Source organism: Oncorhynchus kisutch, unplaced genomic scaffold, assembly GCF_002021735.2.
Source record: "Oncorhynchus kisutch isolate 150728-3 unplaced genomic scaffold, Okis_V2 scaffold2589, whole genome shotgun sequence".
Classification (NCBI taxonomy): domain Eukaryota; kingdom Metazoa; phylum Chordata; class Actinopteri; order Salmoniformes; family Salmonidae; genus Oncorhynchus; species Oncorhynchus kisutch.
Window position 1 is genome coordinate 8396 of NW_022264534.1, and position 18978 is coordinate 27373.

The 18978-nt window shown below is 41.9% G+C and overlaps 1 protein-coding gene across 1 annotated transcript; it reads right to left on the minus strand.

The window, feature by feature from the left end:
- Positions 1–1476: 1476 nt before the first annotated feature.
- Positions 1477–14419, minus strand: LOC116370527 (ephrin type-A receptor 6-like; the record flags this gene model as incomplete). The annotated part of the gene is made up of 4 exons (XM_031819782.1): positions 1477–1693; positions 4872–4970; positions 7927–8001; positions 14270–14419. Coding segments are annotated over 4 exons (541 nt in total), but the record flags the coding sequence as incomplete, so codon positions are not given.
- Between the last annotated feature and the right edge of the window lie 4559 nt (positions 14420–18978).

Genomic DNA, 18978 nt, shown 5'->3' on the forward strand with positions numbered 1-18978 from the left:
TCACATTGGATTAGTCTCGGCCCTGACAATGGATCAGTCTCGGCCCTGACAATGGATCAGTCTCGGCCTTCACATTGGATTAGTCTCGGCCTTCACATTGGATTAGTCTCGGCCTTCACAATGGATTAGTATCGGCCTTCACATTGGATTAGTCTCGGTCTTCACATTGGATTAGTCTCGGCCCTGACAATGGATCAGTCTCGGCCCTGACAATGGATCAGTCTCGGCCTTCACATTGGATTAGTCTCGGCCTTCACATTGGATTAGTCTCGGCCTTCACAATGGATTAGTATCGGCCTTCACATTGGATTAGTCTCGGCCTTCACATTGGATTAGTTTCGGTCTTCACATTGGATTAGTCTCGGCCTTCACATTGGATTAGTCTCGACCTTCACATTGGATTAGTCTCGGCCTTCACTATGGATTAGTCTCGGCCTTCACAATGGTTTAGTCTCGGCCTTCACAATGGATTAGTCTCGGCCTTCACATTGGATTAGTCTCGGCCTTCACATTGGATTAGTCTCGGCCTTCACAATGGATTAGTCTCGGCCTTCACAATGGATTAGTCTCGGCCTTCACAATGGATTAGTCTCGGCCTTCACATTGGATTAGTCTCGGCCTTCACAATGGATTAGTCTCAGCCTCCTCAATGGATTCGTCTCGGCCTTCACAATGGATTAGTCTTGGCCTTCACATTGGATTAGTCTCGGCCTTCAAAATGGATTAGTCTCGGCCTTCACAATGCATTAGTCTCAGCCTTCACAATGGATTAGTCTCGGCCCTGACAATGGATTGGTCTCGGCCTTCACAATGGATTAGTCTCAGCCCTGACAATGGATTAGTCTCGGCCCTGACAATGGATTAGTCTCGGTCTTCACAATGGATTAGTCTCGGCCCTCACAGTGTTTAGTCTCGGCCTTCACAATGGATTAGTCTCGGCCTTCACAATGGATTAGTCTCAGCCTTCACAATGGATTATTCTCAACCTTCACAATGGATTAGTCTCGGCCCTCACAATGGATTAGTCTCGGCCTTCACAATGGATTAGTCTCGGCTCTGACAATGGATTAGTTCACTAAAATGGGCGCGAATAAGACAGGAGTCTCATGTGCCATAAATAATATATTTATATATATTTGCTACTGCTCGACCCAAAAACATAAAACAATCGACCAGTCGACTAATTGGGGTCAGCCGGAATAATCACACAACAATGTAAAGCACTATGAACCCACTGGGCAAAACACTGGTTTGATCAACGTTGTTTCCATGTCATTTCAACAAAATAATTCAACGTGATGATGTTGAATCAATGTGTAAAACTGATTGGATTTGCAATTTCGTATTTTTGTCACCCAACGTCTAACCTAAATCCAATGACGTGGTGAATTCTTTTGTTGATTTCACATTGAATTCACGTATTTTGACAACCAAACTGATATCTGAGCCCAGGGGGAATTGTAAGCCACAACTCACCCTGGCAGATTCCGTCAATCTCCTCATGTCCCAGACTACAGACGCATCGCCCCAGAGGAACCAGCCAGTCCCCGTCCGCCCCACAGTACAGTTTGGGCGTGTCCCTCTCCTCTGCGTTCTCCACGCACGCTCCCCGCACCTCCACCAGCGAGGAGGAGTCGACCCTTGGTACCGTGTCTGGGAACGCTGCCAGGTTCCTCAGAGTGGATGGACAGCGCTTCGATAAGGAGAGAGATATAAAGTCAGTACAGGGCCTTGCAAAAGTATTTCTCCCCCTTGGAGTTTTTGTTGCATTACAACCTGTCATTTAAATTGATTTTTATTTGGATTTCATGTGATGGACAAACACAAAATAGTCCAAATTGGTGAAAAACAAATCTACTCTAACAACACAAAACATAAATACATTAAAAGTGGTGTGTCTATATGTATTCACCCCCTTTGCTATGAAGCCCCTAAATAAGATCTGGTGCAACCAATTACCTTCTGTGCATATGTATTCACCCCCTGTGCATATGTATTCACCCCCTGTGTATATGTATTCACCCCCTGTGCATATGTATTCACCCCCTGTGCATATGTATTCACCCCCTGTGCATATGTATTCACCCCCTGTGTATATGTATTCACCCCCTGTGTATATGTATTCACCCCCTGTGTATATGTATTCACCCCCTGTGCATATGTATTCACCCCCTGTGCATATGTATTCACCCCCTGTGCATATGTATTCACCCCCTGTGCATATGTATTCACCCCCTGTGCATATGTATTCACCCCCTGTGCATATGTATTCACCCCCTGTGCATATGTATTCACCCCCTTTGCTATGAAGCCCCTAAATAAGATCTGGTGCAACCAATTACCTTCAGAAGTCACATAATTAGTTAAATAAAGTCCACCTGTGTGCAGTCCAAGTGTCACATGATCTCAGTATATGTACACCTGTTCTGAAAGGCCCCAGAGTCTGCAACACCACTAAACAAGGGGCACCTCCAATCAAGCAGCACCATGAAGACCAAGGAGCTCTCCAAACAGGTCAGGGACAAAGTTGTGGAGAAGTACAGATCAGGGTTAGGTTATAAAAAAATATCTGAAACTTTGAAGAATATGGCACCACAACAAACCCGCCAAGAGAGGGCCGCCCACCAAAACTCACAGACCAGGCAAGGAGGGCGTTAATCAGAGAGGCACCAAAGAGACCAAAGATAACCCTGAAGGAGCTGCAAAGCTCCACAGCGGAGATTGGAGTATCTGTCCATAGGACCACTTTAATCCGTACACTCCACAGAGCCGGGCTTTATGGAAGAGATTGGAGTATCTGTCCATAGGACCACTTTAAGCCGTACACTCCACAGAGCTGGGCTTTATGGAAGAGATTGGAGTATCTGTCCATAGGACCACTTTAAGCCGTACACTCCACAGAGCTGGGCTTTATGGAAGAGATTGGAGTATCTGTCCATAGGACCACTTTAAGCCGTACACTCCACAGAGCTGGGCTTTAGGGAAGAGATTGGAGTATCTGTCCATAGGATCACTTTAAGCCGTACACTCCACAGAGCTGGGCTTTATGGAAGAGATTGGAGTATCTGTCTATAGGACCACTTTAAGCCATACACTCCACAGAGCTGGGCTTTATGGAAGAGATTGGAGTATCTGTCCATAGGATCACTTTAAGCCGTACACTCCACAGAGCTGGGCTTTATGGAAGAGATTGGAGTATCTGTCCATAGGATCACTTTAAGCCGTACACTCCACAGAGCCGGGCTTTATGGAAGAGATTGGAGTATCTGTCCATAGGACCACTTTAAGCCGTACACTCCACAGAGCTGGGCTTTATGGAAGAGATTGGAGTATCTGTCCATAGGACCACTTTAAGCCGTACACTCCACAGAGCTGGGCTTTACGGAAGAGATTGGAGTATCTGTCCATAGGACCACTTTAAGCCGTACACTACACAGAGCTGGGCTTTATGGAAGAGATTGGAGTATCTGTCCATAGGACCACTTTAAGCCGTACACTCCACAGAGCTGGGCTTTATGGAAGAGATTGGAGTATCTGTCCATAGGACCACTTTAAGCCGTACACTACACAGAGCTGGGCTTTATGGAAGAGATTGGAGTATCTGTCCATAGGACCACTTTAAGCCGTACACTCCACAGAGCTGGGCTTTATGGAAGAGATTGGAGTATCTGTCCATAGGATCACTTTAAGCCGTACACTACACAGAGCTGGGCTTTATGGAAGAGATTGGAGTATCTGTCCATAGGACCACTTTAAGCCGTACACTCCACAGAGCCGGGCTTTATGGAAGAGATTGGAGTATCTGTCCATAGGACCACTTTAAGCCGTACACTCCACAGAGCTGGGCTTTATGGAAGAGATTGGAGTATCTGTCCATAGGACCACTTTAAGCCATACACTCCACAGAGCTGGGCTTTATGGAAGAGATTGGAGTATCTGTCCATAGGATCACTTTAAGCCGTACACTCCACAGAGCTGGGCTTTATGGAAGAGATTGGAGTATCTGTCCATAGGACCACTTTAAGCCATACACTCCACAGAGCTGGGCTTTATGGAAGAGATTGGAGTATCTGTCCATAGGATCACTTTAAGCCGTACACTCCACAGAGCTGGGCTTTATGGAAGAGTGGCCAGAAAAAAGCCATTGCTTAAGGAAAAGATAAGCAAACACGTTTGGTGTTCACCAAAAAGGCATGTGGGAGACTCCCCAAACATATGGAAGAAGGTACTCTGGTCAGCTTTTTGGCCATCAAGGAAAACGCTATGTCTGGCGCAAACCCAAAACCTCTTATCACCCCGAGAACACCATCCATGTTTTTCATCGGCAGGGACTGAGAAAACTGGTCAGAATTTAAGGAATAATGGAGGGTGCCAAATACAGGGAAATTCTTAAGGGAAACCTGTTTCAGTCTTCCAGAGTAGGCATATTGTGTAAATCAAATGATACGAACCTCCCCCCCAAAAATCCATTTTGATTCCAGGTTGTAAGGCAACAGAAGAGGATGCCAAGGGGGTGAACACTTTCACAAGCCACTGTATACAGTTTTCTTATGGACCGACGGACGGACGGACAGAGAGACAGAGAGACAGACAGACAGACAGACAGACAGACAGACAGACAGAGAGACAGACAGACAGACAGACAGACAGAGACAGACAGACAGACAGACAGACAGACAGACAGACAGACAGACAGACAGACAGACAGACAGACAGACAGAGACAGACAGACAGACAGACAGACAGACAGACAGACAGACAGACAGACAGACAGACAGACAGACAGACAGACAGACAGACAGACAGACAGACAGACAGACAGACAGACAGACAGACAGACAGACAGATAAAATACATAAACATCACAATACCTTATAGAACACCTTGACAGAGACCAGAGCGATACACGCCCCCACATCCTGGAACGCCAGGTAGAAGCCCTTCTGGGTCACCGGGCCGACCTCTCTGACCTCAAATCAAACGAACGTTTTTATTTGTCATAGGCTTACAGTAGAGCGTAGGCTACACAATGAAATGACCTCTCTTCTCAAACAGCATCTATTATGACGGCAGTAACAGGGAGATTCAACATGGCTCCGTAAAGACCTGTGGCGAGGTCTCTACGCTAAGAGTCCATATATATTATTATAGATTCAACATGGCTCCATAAAGACATGTGTAGAAGGTCTCTACGCTAAGAGTCCATATATATTATTATAGATTCAACATGGCTCCGTAAAGACCTCTACCCTAAGAGTCCATATATATTATTATAGATTCAACATGGCTCCGTAAAGACCTCTACCCTAAGAGTCCATATATATTATTATAGATTCAACATGACTCCCAGGTCTCTACCCTAAGAGTCCATATATATTATTATAGATTCAACATGACTCCCAGGTCTCTACCCTAAGAGTCCATATATATTATTATAGATTCAACATGGCTCCGTAAAGACCTGTGTAGAAGGTCTCTACGCTAAGAGTCCATATATATTATTATAGATTCAACATGGCTCCGTAAAGACATGTGTAGAAGGTCTCTACGCTAAGAGTCCATATATATTATTATAGATTCAACATGGCTCCGTAAAGACATGTGTAGAAGGTCTCTACGCTAAGAGTCCATATATATTATTATAGATTCAACATGGCTCCCAGGTCTCTACGCTAAGAGTCCATATTTATTATTATAGATTCAACATGGCTCCATAAAGACGTGTGGCGAGGTCTCTACCCTAAGAGTCCATATATATTATTATAGATTCAACATGGCTCCATAAAGACGTGTGGCGAGGTCTCTACGCTAAGAGTCCATATTTTGAAAACGTTTTCATTTTCCGAAAAGAGTTTTGTAGTACATTAGCACATCTGGTGGATTTAGCAACAAGTGTTGTGTTATGTCTGGGTCGTAGCTGTGTTGTGTAACAGTATGTCTGGGTCGTGGCTGTGTTGTGTAACAGTATGTCTGGGTCGTGTCTGTGTTGTGTTATGTCTGGGTCGTGGCTGTGTTGTGTTATGTCTGGGTCGTGGCTGTGTTGTGTTATGTCTGGGTCGTGGCTGTGTTGTGTTACAGTATGTCTGGGTCGTGGCTGTGTTGTGTAACAGTATGTCTGGGTCGTGTCTGTGTTGTGTTATGTCTGGGTCGTGGCTGTGATGTGTTATGTCTGGGTCGTGGCTGTGTTGTGTTACAGTATGTCTGGGTCGTGGCTGTGTTGTGTTACAGTATGTCTGGGTCGTGGCTGTGTTGTGTTATGTCTGGGTCGTGGCTGTGTTGTGTTATGTCTGGGTCGTGGCTGTGTTGTGTTACAGTATGTCTGGGTCGTGGCTGTGTTGTGTTACAGTATGTCTGGGTCGTGGCTGTGTTGTGTTATGTCTGGGTCGTAGCTGTGTTGTGTAACAGTATGTCTGGGTCGTGGCTGTGTTGTGTTATGTCTGGGTCGTAGCTGTGTTGTGTAACAGTATGTCTGGGTCGTAGCTGTGTTGTGTAACAGTATGTCTGGGTCGTAGCTGTGTTGTGTTACAGTATGTCTGGGTCGTGGCTGTGTTGTGTTATGTCTGGGTCGTGGCTGTGTTGTGTTATGTCTGGGTCGTAGCTGTGTTGTGTTGTGTTATGTCTGGGTCGTGGTTGTGTTGTGTTATGTCTGGGTCGTAGCTGTGTTGTGTTATGTCTGGGTCGTAGCTGTGTTGTGTAACAGTATGTCTGGGTCGTAGCTGTGTTGTGTAACAGTATGTCTGGGTCGTAGCTGTGTTGTGTTACAGTATGTCTGGGTCGTGGCTGTGTTGTGTTATGTCTGGGTCGTGGCTGTGTTGTGTTATGTCTGGGTCGTAGCTGTGTTGTGTTGTGTTATGTCTGGGTCGTGGTTGTGTTGTGTTATGTCTGGGTCGGGGCTGTGTTGTGTTATGTCTGGGTCGTGGCTGTGTTGTGTTACAGTATGTCTGGGTCGTACAGATTACTGTAGTGAATGTATAGATAGAGAGGGGGCGGCAAGTAGCCTAGTGGTTAGAGTGTAGAGGAGGCAGGTAGCCTAGTGGTTAGAGTGTAGAGGAGGCAGGTAGCCTAGTGGTTAGACTGTATGTAGAGGAGGCAGGTAGCCTAGTGGTTAGAGTGTAGAGGAGGCAGGTAGCCTAGTGGTTACAGTGTAGAGGAGGCAGGTAGCCTAGTGGTTACAGTGTAGAGGAGGCAGGTAGCCTAGTGGTTAGAGTGTAGAGGAGGCAGGTAGCCTAGTGGATAGAGTGTGGAGGAGGCAGGTAGTCTAGTGGTTAGAGTGTAGAGGAGGCAGGTAGCCTAGTGGTTAGAGTGTAGAGGTGGCAGGTAGCCTAGTGGTTAGAGTGTAGAGGAGGCAGGTAGCCTAGTGGTTAGAGTGTAGAGGAGGCAGGTAGCCTAGTGGTTAGAGTGTGGAGGAGGCAGGTAGCCTAGTGGTTAGAGTGTGGAGGAGGCAGGTAGTCTAGTGGTTAGAGTGTAGAGGAGGCAGGTAGCCTAGTGGTTAGAGTGTAGAGGTGGCAGGTAGCCTAGTGGTTAGAGTGTAGAAGCGGCAGGTAGCCTATTGGTTAGAGTGTAGAGGAGGCAGGTAGCCTAGTGGTTAGAGTCTATCGGCGGCAGGTAGTCTAGTGGTTAGAGTGTAGAGGTGGCAGGTAGCCTAGTGGTTAGAGTGTAGAGGTGGCAGGTAGCCTAGTGGTTAGAGTGTAGAGGAGGCAGGTAGCCTAGTGGTTAGAGTGTAGAGGAGGCAGGTAGTCTAGTGGTTAGAGTGTAGAGGTGGCAGGTAGCCTAGCGAGCTGATAAGGTAAAAATCTGTAGTTCTGCCCTGAAATTCTAATGAAAATATATATCTTTTTTTTAAATAAATATCGCGAGAGAAAACAAAGAGACAAAAGAGCCCTGAAGTATAAGAACGTAATGAATATAATATTCAACCAAACTCACCTCCGTATTGAGGCGCAGAACGCGGTCTCCCAGGTCCGTCTGTGTGAAGCTCTCATCGGCAGCAATGGTGTCCACCTTCAAATCAAATCATATCCATATGTTTTTCATCATATGCACCTGGGTAGTAGTGTCACAGCAACATTAAATGATGAAATTAATTTATATATTTATTGATTTATATATTTATTTATATTTAATTTTTCATTAAATAAATAACTCTCCTCTTTAACAGTAACAACAGCTATGAAATAACTCTCCTCTTTAACAGTAACAACAGCTATGAAATAACTCTCCTCTTTAACAGTAACAACAGCTATGAAATAACTCTCCTCTTTAACAGTAACACAGCTATGAAATAACTCTCCTCTTTAACAGTAACAACAGCTATGAAATAACTCTCCTCTTTAACAGTAACAACAGCTATGAAATAACTCTCCTCTTTAACAGTAACAACAGCTATGAAATAACTCTCCTCTTAACAGTAACAACAGCTATGAAATAACTCTCCTCTTTAACAGTAACAACAGCTATGAAATAACTCTCCTCTTTAACAGTAACAACAGCTATGAAATAACTCTCCTCTTTAACAGTAACAACAGCTATGAAATAACTCTCCTCTTTAACAGTAACAACAGCTATGAAATAACTCTCCTCTTTAAACAGTAACAACAGCTATGAAATAACTCTCCTCTTTAACAGTAACAACAGCTATGAAATAACTCTCCTCTTTAACAGTAACAACAGCTATGAAATAACTCTCCTCTTTAACAGTAACAACAGCTATGAAATAACTCTCCTCTTTAACAGTAACAACAGCTATGAAATAACTCTCCTCTTTAACAGTAACAACAGCTATGAAATAACTCTCCTCTTTAACAAAGCTATGAAATAACTCTCTCTTTAACAGTAACAACAGCTATGAAATAACTCTCCTCTTTAACAGTAACAACAGCTATGAAATAACTCTCCTCTTTAACAGTAACAACAGCTATGAAATAACTCTCCTCTTTAACAGTAACAACAGCTATGAAATAACTCTCCTCTTTAACAGTAACAACAGCTATGAAATAACTCTCCTCTTTAACAGTAACAACAGCTATGAAATAACTCTCCTCTTTAACAGTAACAACAGCTATGAAATAACTCTCCTCTTTAACAGTAACAACAGCTATGAAATAACTCTCCTCTTTAACAGTAACAACAGCTATGAAATAACTCTCCTCTTTAAACAGTAACAACAGCTATGAAATAACTCTCCTCTTTAACGTAACAACAGCTATGAAATAACTCTCCTCTTACAGTAACAACAGCTATGAAATAACTCTCCTCTTTAACAGTAACAACAGCTATGAAATAACTCTCCTCTTTAACAGTAACAACAGCTATGAAATAACTCTCCTCTTTAACAGTAACAACAGCTATGAAATAACTCTCCTCTTTAACAGTAAACAACAGCTTATGAAATAACTCTCCTCTTTAACAGTAACAACAGCTATGAAATAACTCTCCTCTTTAACAGTAAACAACAGCTATGAAATAACTCTCCTCTTTAACAGTAACAACAGCTATGAAATAACTCTCCTCTTAACAGTAACAACAGCTATGAATAACTCTCCTCATTAACAGTAACAACAGCTATGAAATAACTCTCCTCTTTAACAGTAACAACAGCTATGAAATAACTCTCCTCTTTAACAGTAACAACAGCTATGAAATAACTCTCCTCTTTAACAGTAACAACAGCTATGAAATAACTCTCCTCTTTAACAGTAACAACAGCTATGAAATAACTCTCCTCTTTAACAGTAACAACAGCTATGAAATAACTCTCCTCTTTAACAGTAACAACAGCTATGAAATAACTCTCCTCTTTAACAACAGCTATGAAATAACTCTCTTCAGTAACAACAGCTATGAAATAACTCTCCTCTTTAACAGTAACAACAGCTATGAAATAACTCTCCTCAGTAACAACAGCTATGAAATAACTCTCCTCAGTAACAACAGCTATGAAATAACTCTCCTCAGTAACAACAGCTATGAAATAACTCTCCTCAGTAACAACAGCTATGAAATAACTCTCCTCAGTAACAACAGCTATGAAATAACTCTCCTCAGTAACAACAGCTATGAAATAACTCTCCTCATTAACAGTAACAACAGCTATGAAATAACTCTCCTCATTAACAGTAACAACAGCTATGAAATAACTCTCCTCAGTAACAACAGCTATGAAATAACTCGCTTCAGTAACAACGGCTATGAAATAACTCTCCTCAGTAACAACAGCTATGAAATAACTATCCTCAGTAACAATAGCTATGAAATAACTCTCCTCAGTAACAACAGCTATGAAATAACTCTTCAGTAACAACAGCTATGAAATAACTCTCCTCTTTAACAGTAACAACAGCTATGAAATAACTCTCCTCAGTAACAACAGCTATGAAATAACTCTCCTCAGTAACAACAGCTATGAAATAACTCTCCTCATTAACAGTAACAACAGCTATGAAATAACTCTCCTCATTAACAGTAACAACAGCTATGAAATAACTCTCCTCTTTAACAGTAACAACAGCTATGAAATAACTCTCCTCAGTAACAACAGCTATGAAATAACTCTCCTCATTAACAGTAACAACAGCTATGAAATAACTCTCCTCTTTAACAGTAACAACAGCTATGAAATAACTCTCCTCTTTAACAGTAACAACAGCTATGAAATAACTCTCCTCTTTAACAGTAACAACAGCTATGAAATAACTCTCCTCTTTAACAGTAACAACAGCTATGAAATAACTCTCCTCTTTAACAGTAACAACAGCTATGAAATAACTCTCCTCTTTAACAACAGCTATGAAATAACTCTCCTCTTTAACAGTAACAACAGCTATGAAATAACTCTCCTCTTTAACAGTAACAACAGCTATAAAACTCTCCTCTTTAACAGTAACAACAGCTATGAAATAACTCTCCTCTTTAACAGTAACAACAGCTATGAAATAACTCTCCTCTTTAACAGTAACAACAGCTATGAAATAACTCTCCTCTTTAACAGTAACAACAGCTATGAAATAACTCTCCTCTTTAACAGTAACAACAGCTATGAAATAACTCCTCTTTAACAGTAACAACAGCTATGAATAACTCTCCTCATTAACAGTAACAACAGCTATGAAATAACTCTCCTCTTTAACAGTAACAACAGCTATGAAATAACTCTCCTCTTTAACAGTAACAACAGCTATGAAATAACTCTCCTCTTTAACAGTAACAACAGCTATGAAATAACTCTCCTCTTTAACAGTAACAACAGCTATGAAATAACTCTCCTCTTTAACAGTAACAACAGCTATGAAATAACTCTCCTCTTTAACAGTAACAACAGCTATGAAATAACTCTCCTCTTTAACAACAGCTATGAAATAACTCTCCTCTTAACAACAGCTATGAAATAACTCTCTTCAGTAACAACAGCTATGAAATAACTCTCCTCTTTAACAGTAACAACAGCTATGAAATAACTCTCCTCAGTAACAACAGCTATGAAATAACTCTCCTCAGTAACAACAGCTATGAAATAACTCTCCTCAGTAACAACAGCTATGAAATAACTCTCCTCAGTAACAACAGCTATGAAATAACTCTCCTAGTAACAACAGCTATGAAATAATCTCCTCATTAACTAGTAAACAAACAGCTATGAAATAACTGCTCCTCATTAACAGTAACAACAGCTATGAATATAACTCTTCCTCAGTAACAACAGCTATGAAATTAACTCGCTTCAGTAACAACGGCTATGAAAATAACTCTCCTCCAGTAACAACAGCTAATGAATAACTATCCTCAGTAACAATAGCTATGAAATAACTCTCCTCAGTAACAACAGCTATGAAATAACTCTTCAGTAACAACAGCTATGAAATAACTCTCCTCTTTAACAGTAACAACAGCTATGAATAACTCTCCTCTAGTAACAACAGCTATGAAATAACTCTCTCAGTAACAACAGCTATGAAATAACTCTCCTCATTAACAGTAACAACAGCTATGAAATAACTCTCCTCATTAACAGTAACAACAGCTATGAAATAACTCTCCTCTTTAACAGTAACAACAGCTATGAAATAACTCTCCTCAGTAAACAACAGCTATGAAATAACTCTCCTCATTAACAGTAACAACAGCTATGAAATAACTCTCCTCTTTAACAGTAACAACAGCTATGAAATAACTCTCCTCAGTAACAACAGCTATGAAATAACTCCTCAGTAACAACAGCTATGAAATAACTTGCTTCAGTAACAACAGCTATGAAATAACTCTCCTCTTTAACAGTAACAACAGCTATGAAATAACTATCCTCAGTAACAATAGCTATAAAATAACTCTCCTCAGTAACAACAGCTATGAAATAACTCTCTTCAGTAACAACAGCTATGAAATAACTCTCCTCTTTAACAGTAACAACAGCTATGAAATAACTCTCCTCTTTAACAACAGCTATGAAATAACTCTCCTCAGTAACAACAGCTATGAAATAACTCTCCTCAGTAACAACAGCTATGAAATAACTCTCCTCTTTAACAACAGCTATGAAATAACTCTCCTCAGGAAAAACAACTATGAAATAACTCTCCTCAGTAACAACAGCTATGAAATAACTCTCCTCAGTAACAACAGCTATGAAATAACTCTCCTCAGTAACAACAGCTATGAAATAACTCTCCTCAGTAACAACAGCTATGAAATAACTCTCCTCTTTAACAGTAACAACAGCTATGAAATAACTCTCCTCAGTAACAACAGCTATGAAATAACTCTCTTCAGTAACAACAGCTATGAAATAACTCTCCTCTTTAACAGTAACAACTATGAAATAACTCTCCTCTTTAACAACAGCTATGAAATAACTCTCCTCAGTAACAACAGCTATGAAATAACTCTCCTCAGTAACAACAGCTATGAAATAACTCTCCTCAGTAACAACAGCTATGAAATAACTCTCCTCAGTAACAACAGCTATGAAATAACTCTCCTCAGTAACAACAGCTATGAAATAACTCTCCTCAGTAGCAACAGCTATGAAATAACTCTCCTCAGTAACAACAGCTATGAAATAACTCTCCTCAGTAACAACAGCTATGAAATAACTCTCCTCAGTAACAACAGCTATGAAATAACTCTCCTCAGTAACAACAACTATGAAATAACTCTCCTCAGTAACAACAGCTATGAAATAACTCTCCTCTCTTCAGTAACAACAGCTATGAAATAACTCTTCTCTCTTCAGTAACAACAGCTATGAAATAACTCTCCTCAGTAACAACAGCTATGAAATAACTCTCCTCAGTAACAACAGCTATGAAATAACTCTCCTCAGTAACAACAACTATGAAATAACTCTCCTCAGTAACAACAGCTATGAAATAACTCTCCTCTCTTCAGTAACAACAGCTATGAAATAACTCTCCTCTCTTCAGTAACAACAGCTATGAAATAACTCTCCTCAGTAACAACAGCTATAGAAACAGACTAATAAGAATGTCATGTTTTGTTTTGCCTTTGTCTGTCACACAGATAATAACATGCAAATAAGGTATATTAAAGAGAAAAACACTATGTCAATATATGATGAGTCAAAAAGTCCAATAAGTGAAAATAAGTGAAAATTAGCCAGCAGCATCCCACCCTGAAACCCACTGCTGGCTTGCCTCTGAAGCTAAGCAGGGTTGGTCCTGGTCGGTCCCTGGATGGGAGACCAGGTGCTGGTGGAAGTGGTGTTGGAGGGCCAGTAGGGGGCTCTCTTCCCTCTGGTCTAAGGAGATGCTCCAGGGCAGTGATTGGGGACATTGTCCTCTGTAAGGTGGGATCTTTCAGACGTGACGTTAAACGGTTACCCTGACTCTCTTTGGTCATTAAAGATCCCATTTCATTTATCGCAAGAGTAGGGGTGTTAACCCTGGTGCCCTGACTCTCTTTGGTCATTAAAGATCCCATGGCATTTATCGCAAGAGAAGAGGTGTTAACCCCGGTGTCCTGGCTCAATGAGGTCATTAAAGATCCCATTACATTTATCGCAAGAGAAGGGGTGTTAACCCCGGTGTCCTGGCTAAAATGTCCAACCTGGCCCTCATACCATGGCCACCTAATCATCCCCAGCTTACAATTGGCTCATTCATCCCCCTCCTCCTCTCCCCTGTAACTATTCCCCAGGTCATTGCTGTAAATGAGAACGTGTTCTCAGTCAACTTACCTGGTCAAATAAGAGTTTAAAAAAAAATTGAATAAAAAGTAAGAACACCTTGTCAACAAGTAGGATTCTCTAAAACTAGACCTTGGCGTAGTCGGCAGGTCTGAAGCGGGAGGCGGCGGCGTGTGGCTCCTCTGTCTGGAGGTAGAAGAGGTTAAAGGTCTCCTTGCAGGTACCAGACACCCAAGGGATGGAGTTACAGTCTCTCAGGGTGAAGCGCAGCTCCACGTACACCTGAAGGGAACACAACATACACCTTTTATTACCTGCAACACACCTGGGTTATATATTACCTTCTGTGCTGCCTGGCGTATGTTATTATTACAATTATACTATATATTATACTGTATATTATTATATATTACCTTAGTATTATACTGTATATTATTATTATAATACTGTATATTATTATTAGTATTATACTATATATTATTATTAGTATTATACTATATATTATTAGTATTATACTATATATTATACTGTATATTATTATATATTACCTTAGTATTATACTGTATATTATTATTATAATACTGTATATTATTAGTATTATACTCTATATTCTTAGTATTATACTATATATTATTAGTAGTATTATACGATATATTATTAGTATTATACTATATATTATACTGTATATTATTATATATTACCTTAGTATTATACTGTATTATTATTATAATACTGTATATTATTATTAGTATTATACTGTATATTATTATTAGTATTATACTGTATATTATTATTAGTATTATACTATATATTATTAGTATTATACTATATTATTATTAGTATTATACTGTATATTATTATTATTATTATTGTACTATATATTATTATAAGTATTATACTGTATATTATTAGTATTATACTATATATTATTAGTATTATACTATATATTATTATAAGTATTATACTGTATATTATTATTATTATACTATATATTATTAGTATTATACTGTATATTATTATTAGTATTATACTCTATATATTAGTATTATACTATATATTATTAGTATTATACTGTATATTATTATAAGTATTATACTGTATATTATTATTATTATTGTACTATATATTATTAGTATTATACTGTATATTATTATTATTATTATTGTACTATATATTATTAGTATTATACTGTATATTATTAGTATTATACTATATATTATTATTAGTATTATACTATATATTATTATTAGTATTATACTATATATTATTAGTATTATACTATATATTATTATAAGTATTATACTATATATTATTATTAGTATTATACTATATATTATTAGTAGTATTATACTGTATATTATTAGTATTATACTATATATTATTATTAGTATTATACTATATATTATTAGTAGTATTATACGTATATTATTAGTATTATACTATATATTATTGTATATTACCGTCTGTGCTTCCTGGCGCTGGATCCATTGGACCGTAGCCAGTTGTTCTGGTTGGGCTCCATCACATGACACACCTGAAGGTATGGATAGGTCGGTTCTGTTCATCCATCTCTGTTATCGCATCCACTGGAGGGGGAGGGGAGGGAGGGAGGGAGGGGAAGGAGGGGGAGGGAGGGAGGGAGGGGAAGGAGGGAGGGACGAGGTGAGGGAGCGAGGGAGGGAATGAGGGAGGGAGGGGGAGGGAGGGAGGGAGGGAGGGAGGGAGGGGAGGAGAAAAGGGGGGAGAAAAGTTGGAAGACAGGAGAAAGGGATGGAAACAGAAGACAGGATCATGGTCTATAAAGACATCACGTTACCATGGTACAGCTGGACCACCCGGTCTCTGTCTCCTATGTCCATGAGAGACAGACCTGACGATGACTGTCTGTGGTCTTACTGTGTTTTCACAACTCTTACATCAGCCAGCCAGCCATAACAGCACCGTAGTGCCCTAACACACTCTCCTCTCCTCTCCTCTCCTCTCCTCTCCTCTCCCTCTCCTCTCCTCTCCTCTCCTCTCCTCTCCTCTCCTCTCCTCTCCTCTCCTCTCCTCTCCTCTCCTCTCCTCCTCTCCTCTCCTCTCCTCTCCTCTCCTCTCCTCTCCTCTCCTCTCCTCTCCTCTCCTCTCCTCTCCTCTCATCTCATCTCATCTCATCTCATCTCATCTCATCTCATCTCATCTCATCTCATCTCCTTTCCTTTCCTCTGGGAGAGAGAACCACCTCTGAAACCCTACTAACATTGGTACAGCTGTTTCCCCTACAGCGTTTAATGGCTGTAGATTTACAGGGTAAAGTCAAGGCCAGCTTGAGTTACTACAATCATTAATATTTATCATGATAATATGTGGTGTTGACATGGTAATGCTCAGTGGATGGGCTTGTGGTCTTGACAAGGTAATGCTCAGTGTACGGGCTTGTGGTGTTGACAGGGTAATGCTCAGTGTACGGGCTTGTGGTCTTGACTGGGTAATGCTCAGTGTACGGGCTTGTTGTGTTGACAGGGTAATGCTCAGTGTAATGGCTTGTGGTGTTGACAGGGTAATGCTCAGTGTAATGGCTTGTGGTGTTGACAGGGTAATGCTCAGTGTATGGGCGTGTGGTGTTGACAGGGTAATGCTCAGTGTACCAGCTTGTGGTGCTGACAGGGGTAATGCTCAGTGTATGGGCTTGTGGTGTTGACAGGGTAATGCTCAGTGGATGGGCTTGTGGTCTTGACAAGGTAATGCTCAGTGTACGGGCTTGTGGTGTTGACAGGGTAATGCTCAGTGTAATGGCTTGTGGTGTTGACAGGGTAATGCTCAGTGTAATGGCTTGTGGTGTTGACAGGATAATGCTCAGTGTATGGGCTTGTGGTGTTGACAGGGTAATGCTCAGTGTATGGGCGTGTGGTGTTGACAGGGTAATGCTCAGTGTACCAGCTTGTGGTGCTGACAGGGTAATGCTCAGTGTATGGGCTTGTGGTGTTGACAGGGTAATGCTCAGTGGATGGGCTTGTGGTCTTGACAAGGTAATGCTCAGTGTACGGGCTTGTGGTGTTGACAGGGTAATGCTCAGTGTAATGGCTTGTGGTGTTGACAGGGTAATGCTCAGTGTAATGGCTTGTGGTGTTGACAGGATAATGCTCAGTGTATGGGCTTGTGGTGTTGACAGGGTAATGCTCAGTGTATGGGCTTGTGGTGTTGACAGGGTAATGCTCAGTGTACCGGCTTGTGGTGTTGACAGGGTAATGCTCAGTGTATGGGCTTGTGGTGTTGACAGGGTAATGCTCAGTGTACGGGCTTGTGGTCTTGACAGGGTAATGCTCAGTGTACGGGCTTGTGGGTTTTCTCTAAGTGGCCCTAAATATAGCTTCCACCAACAGAGCATAACAGACACTCCAATAACGATTAGATGTAGCTCCAGCCTTCAGTCTCAGGTCTGTCTGTCTGCCTGAACTCTCTCCCTCCATTTGTTCCCTGACACGAGATGTTGTGATGGCAATGACATCCGGGCGGTAGGAGGGAGGGGAGGAGGAGGGTGGAGGGAGGGCAGGGGGGGGGGGGGGGCAGGGGAGGGGGGGGCAGAGGGGAGGGAGGCAGAGGGGGAGGAGGACAGGGGGAGGGGTGTGGAGGAGGGGTGGAGGGAGGGCAGGGGAGGAAGCAGGGGGGTGAGGAGGACAGGTGGAGGGGAGGAGGAGGGGGTGGAGGGGAGGGCAGGGGAGGGGGGGGATGGAGGGGCAGGGGGGGGGAGGGAGGAGGGGGTGGGGAGGGCAGGAGGGGGAGGGAGGCCAGGGGGAGGGAGGCAGGGGGGGTAGGGGGAGGCAGGGGGGGTTGGAAGGGTATAGGAAAGGTATATTGTTCAGTGAATACGACCAGGAGAGAGGCAGATAACAGTGTCTGTGATGGAGGAAGCACAAAAATCGTCTGCAATTCACACGTTTTATTGTATCTTAGCTGGGGGGCCATGTAACAGAACAGAGACCATCACACTGACTATGTATCTTAGCTGGGGGGCCATGTACAGAACAGAGAACATCACACTGACCTATTGTATCTTAGCTGGGGGGCCTTGTAACAGAACAGAGACCATCACACTGACTATGTATCTTAGCTGGGGGGCCATGTAACAGAACAGAGAACAGAGAACATCACACTGACTATTACAATCTTAGCTGGGGGGCCATGTAACAGAACAGACCCATCACACTGACTATTGTATCTTAGGGCTGGGGGGCCATGTAACAGAACAGAGAACCATCACACTGACTATTGTATCTTAGCTGGGGGGCCTTGTAACAGAACAGAGCCATCACACTGACTATTTACATCTTAGCTGGGGGGGCCATGTAACAGAACAAGAACAGAGACCAGCAAGAAAACCCATATGACCAGGGAGAAGAGATGGATGAGATCAATCTGGTAGAAGTCACGACTTTCTGTCCATAGGATATCCAGGACACATCTGGTGGACCCTGATAGGATTTCTTTGTCCTGCAATTGATAAAGGGTTGAGGGTTTTTGTCTGCCCTGACACGTCTCCTCCCAAAGCTGTTGCCCGGTGTCTGACACATGCCCTGTCTTCCTTCTGCTCATGAGAGAGAGAGAGAGACAGAGAGAGAGAGAGAGAGAGAGAGAGACAGAGAGAGAGAGAGAGAGACAGAGAGACAGAGAGAGAGACAGCGAGAGAGAGAGACAGCGAGAGAGACAGAGAGACAGAGAGAGAGACAGCGAGAGAGAGAGAGACAGCGAGAGAGCGAGACAGAGAGAGAGAGACAGAGAGAGAGAAAGAGAGAGACAGCGAGAGAGCGAGACAGAGACAGAGACAGAGAGAGAGAAAGAGAGAGAGAGAGAGAGAATCAGAG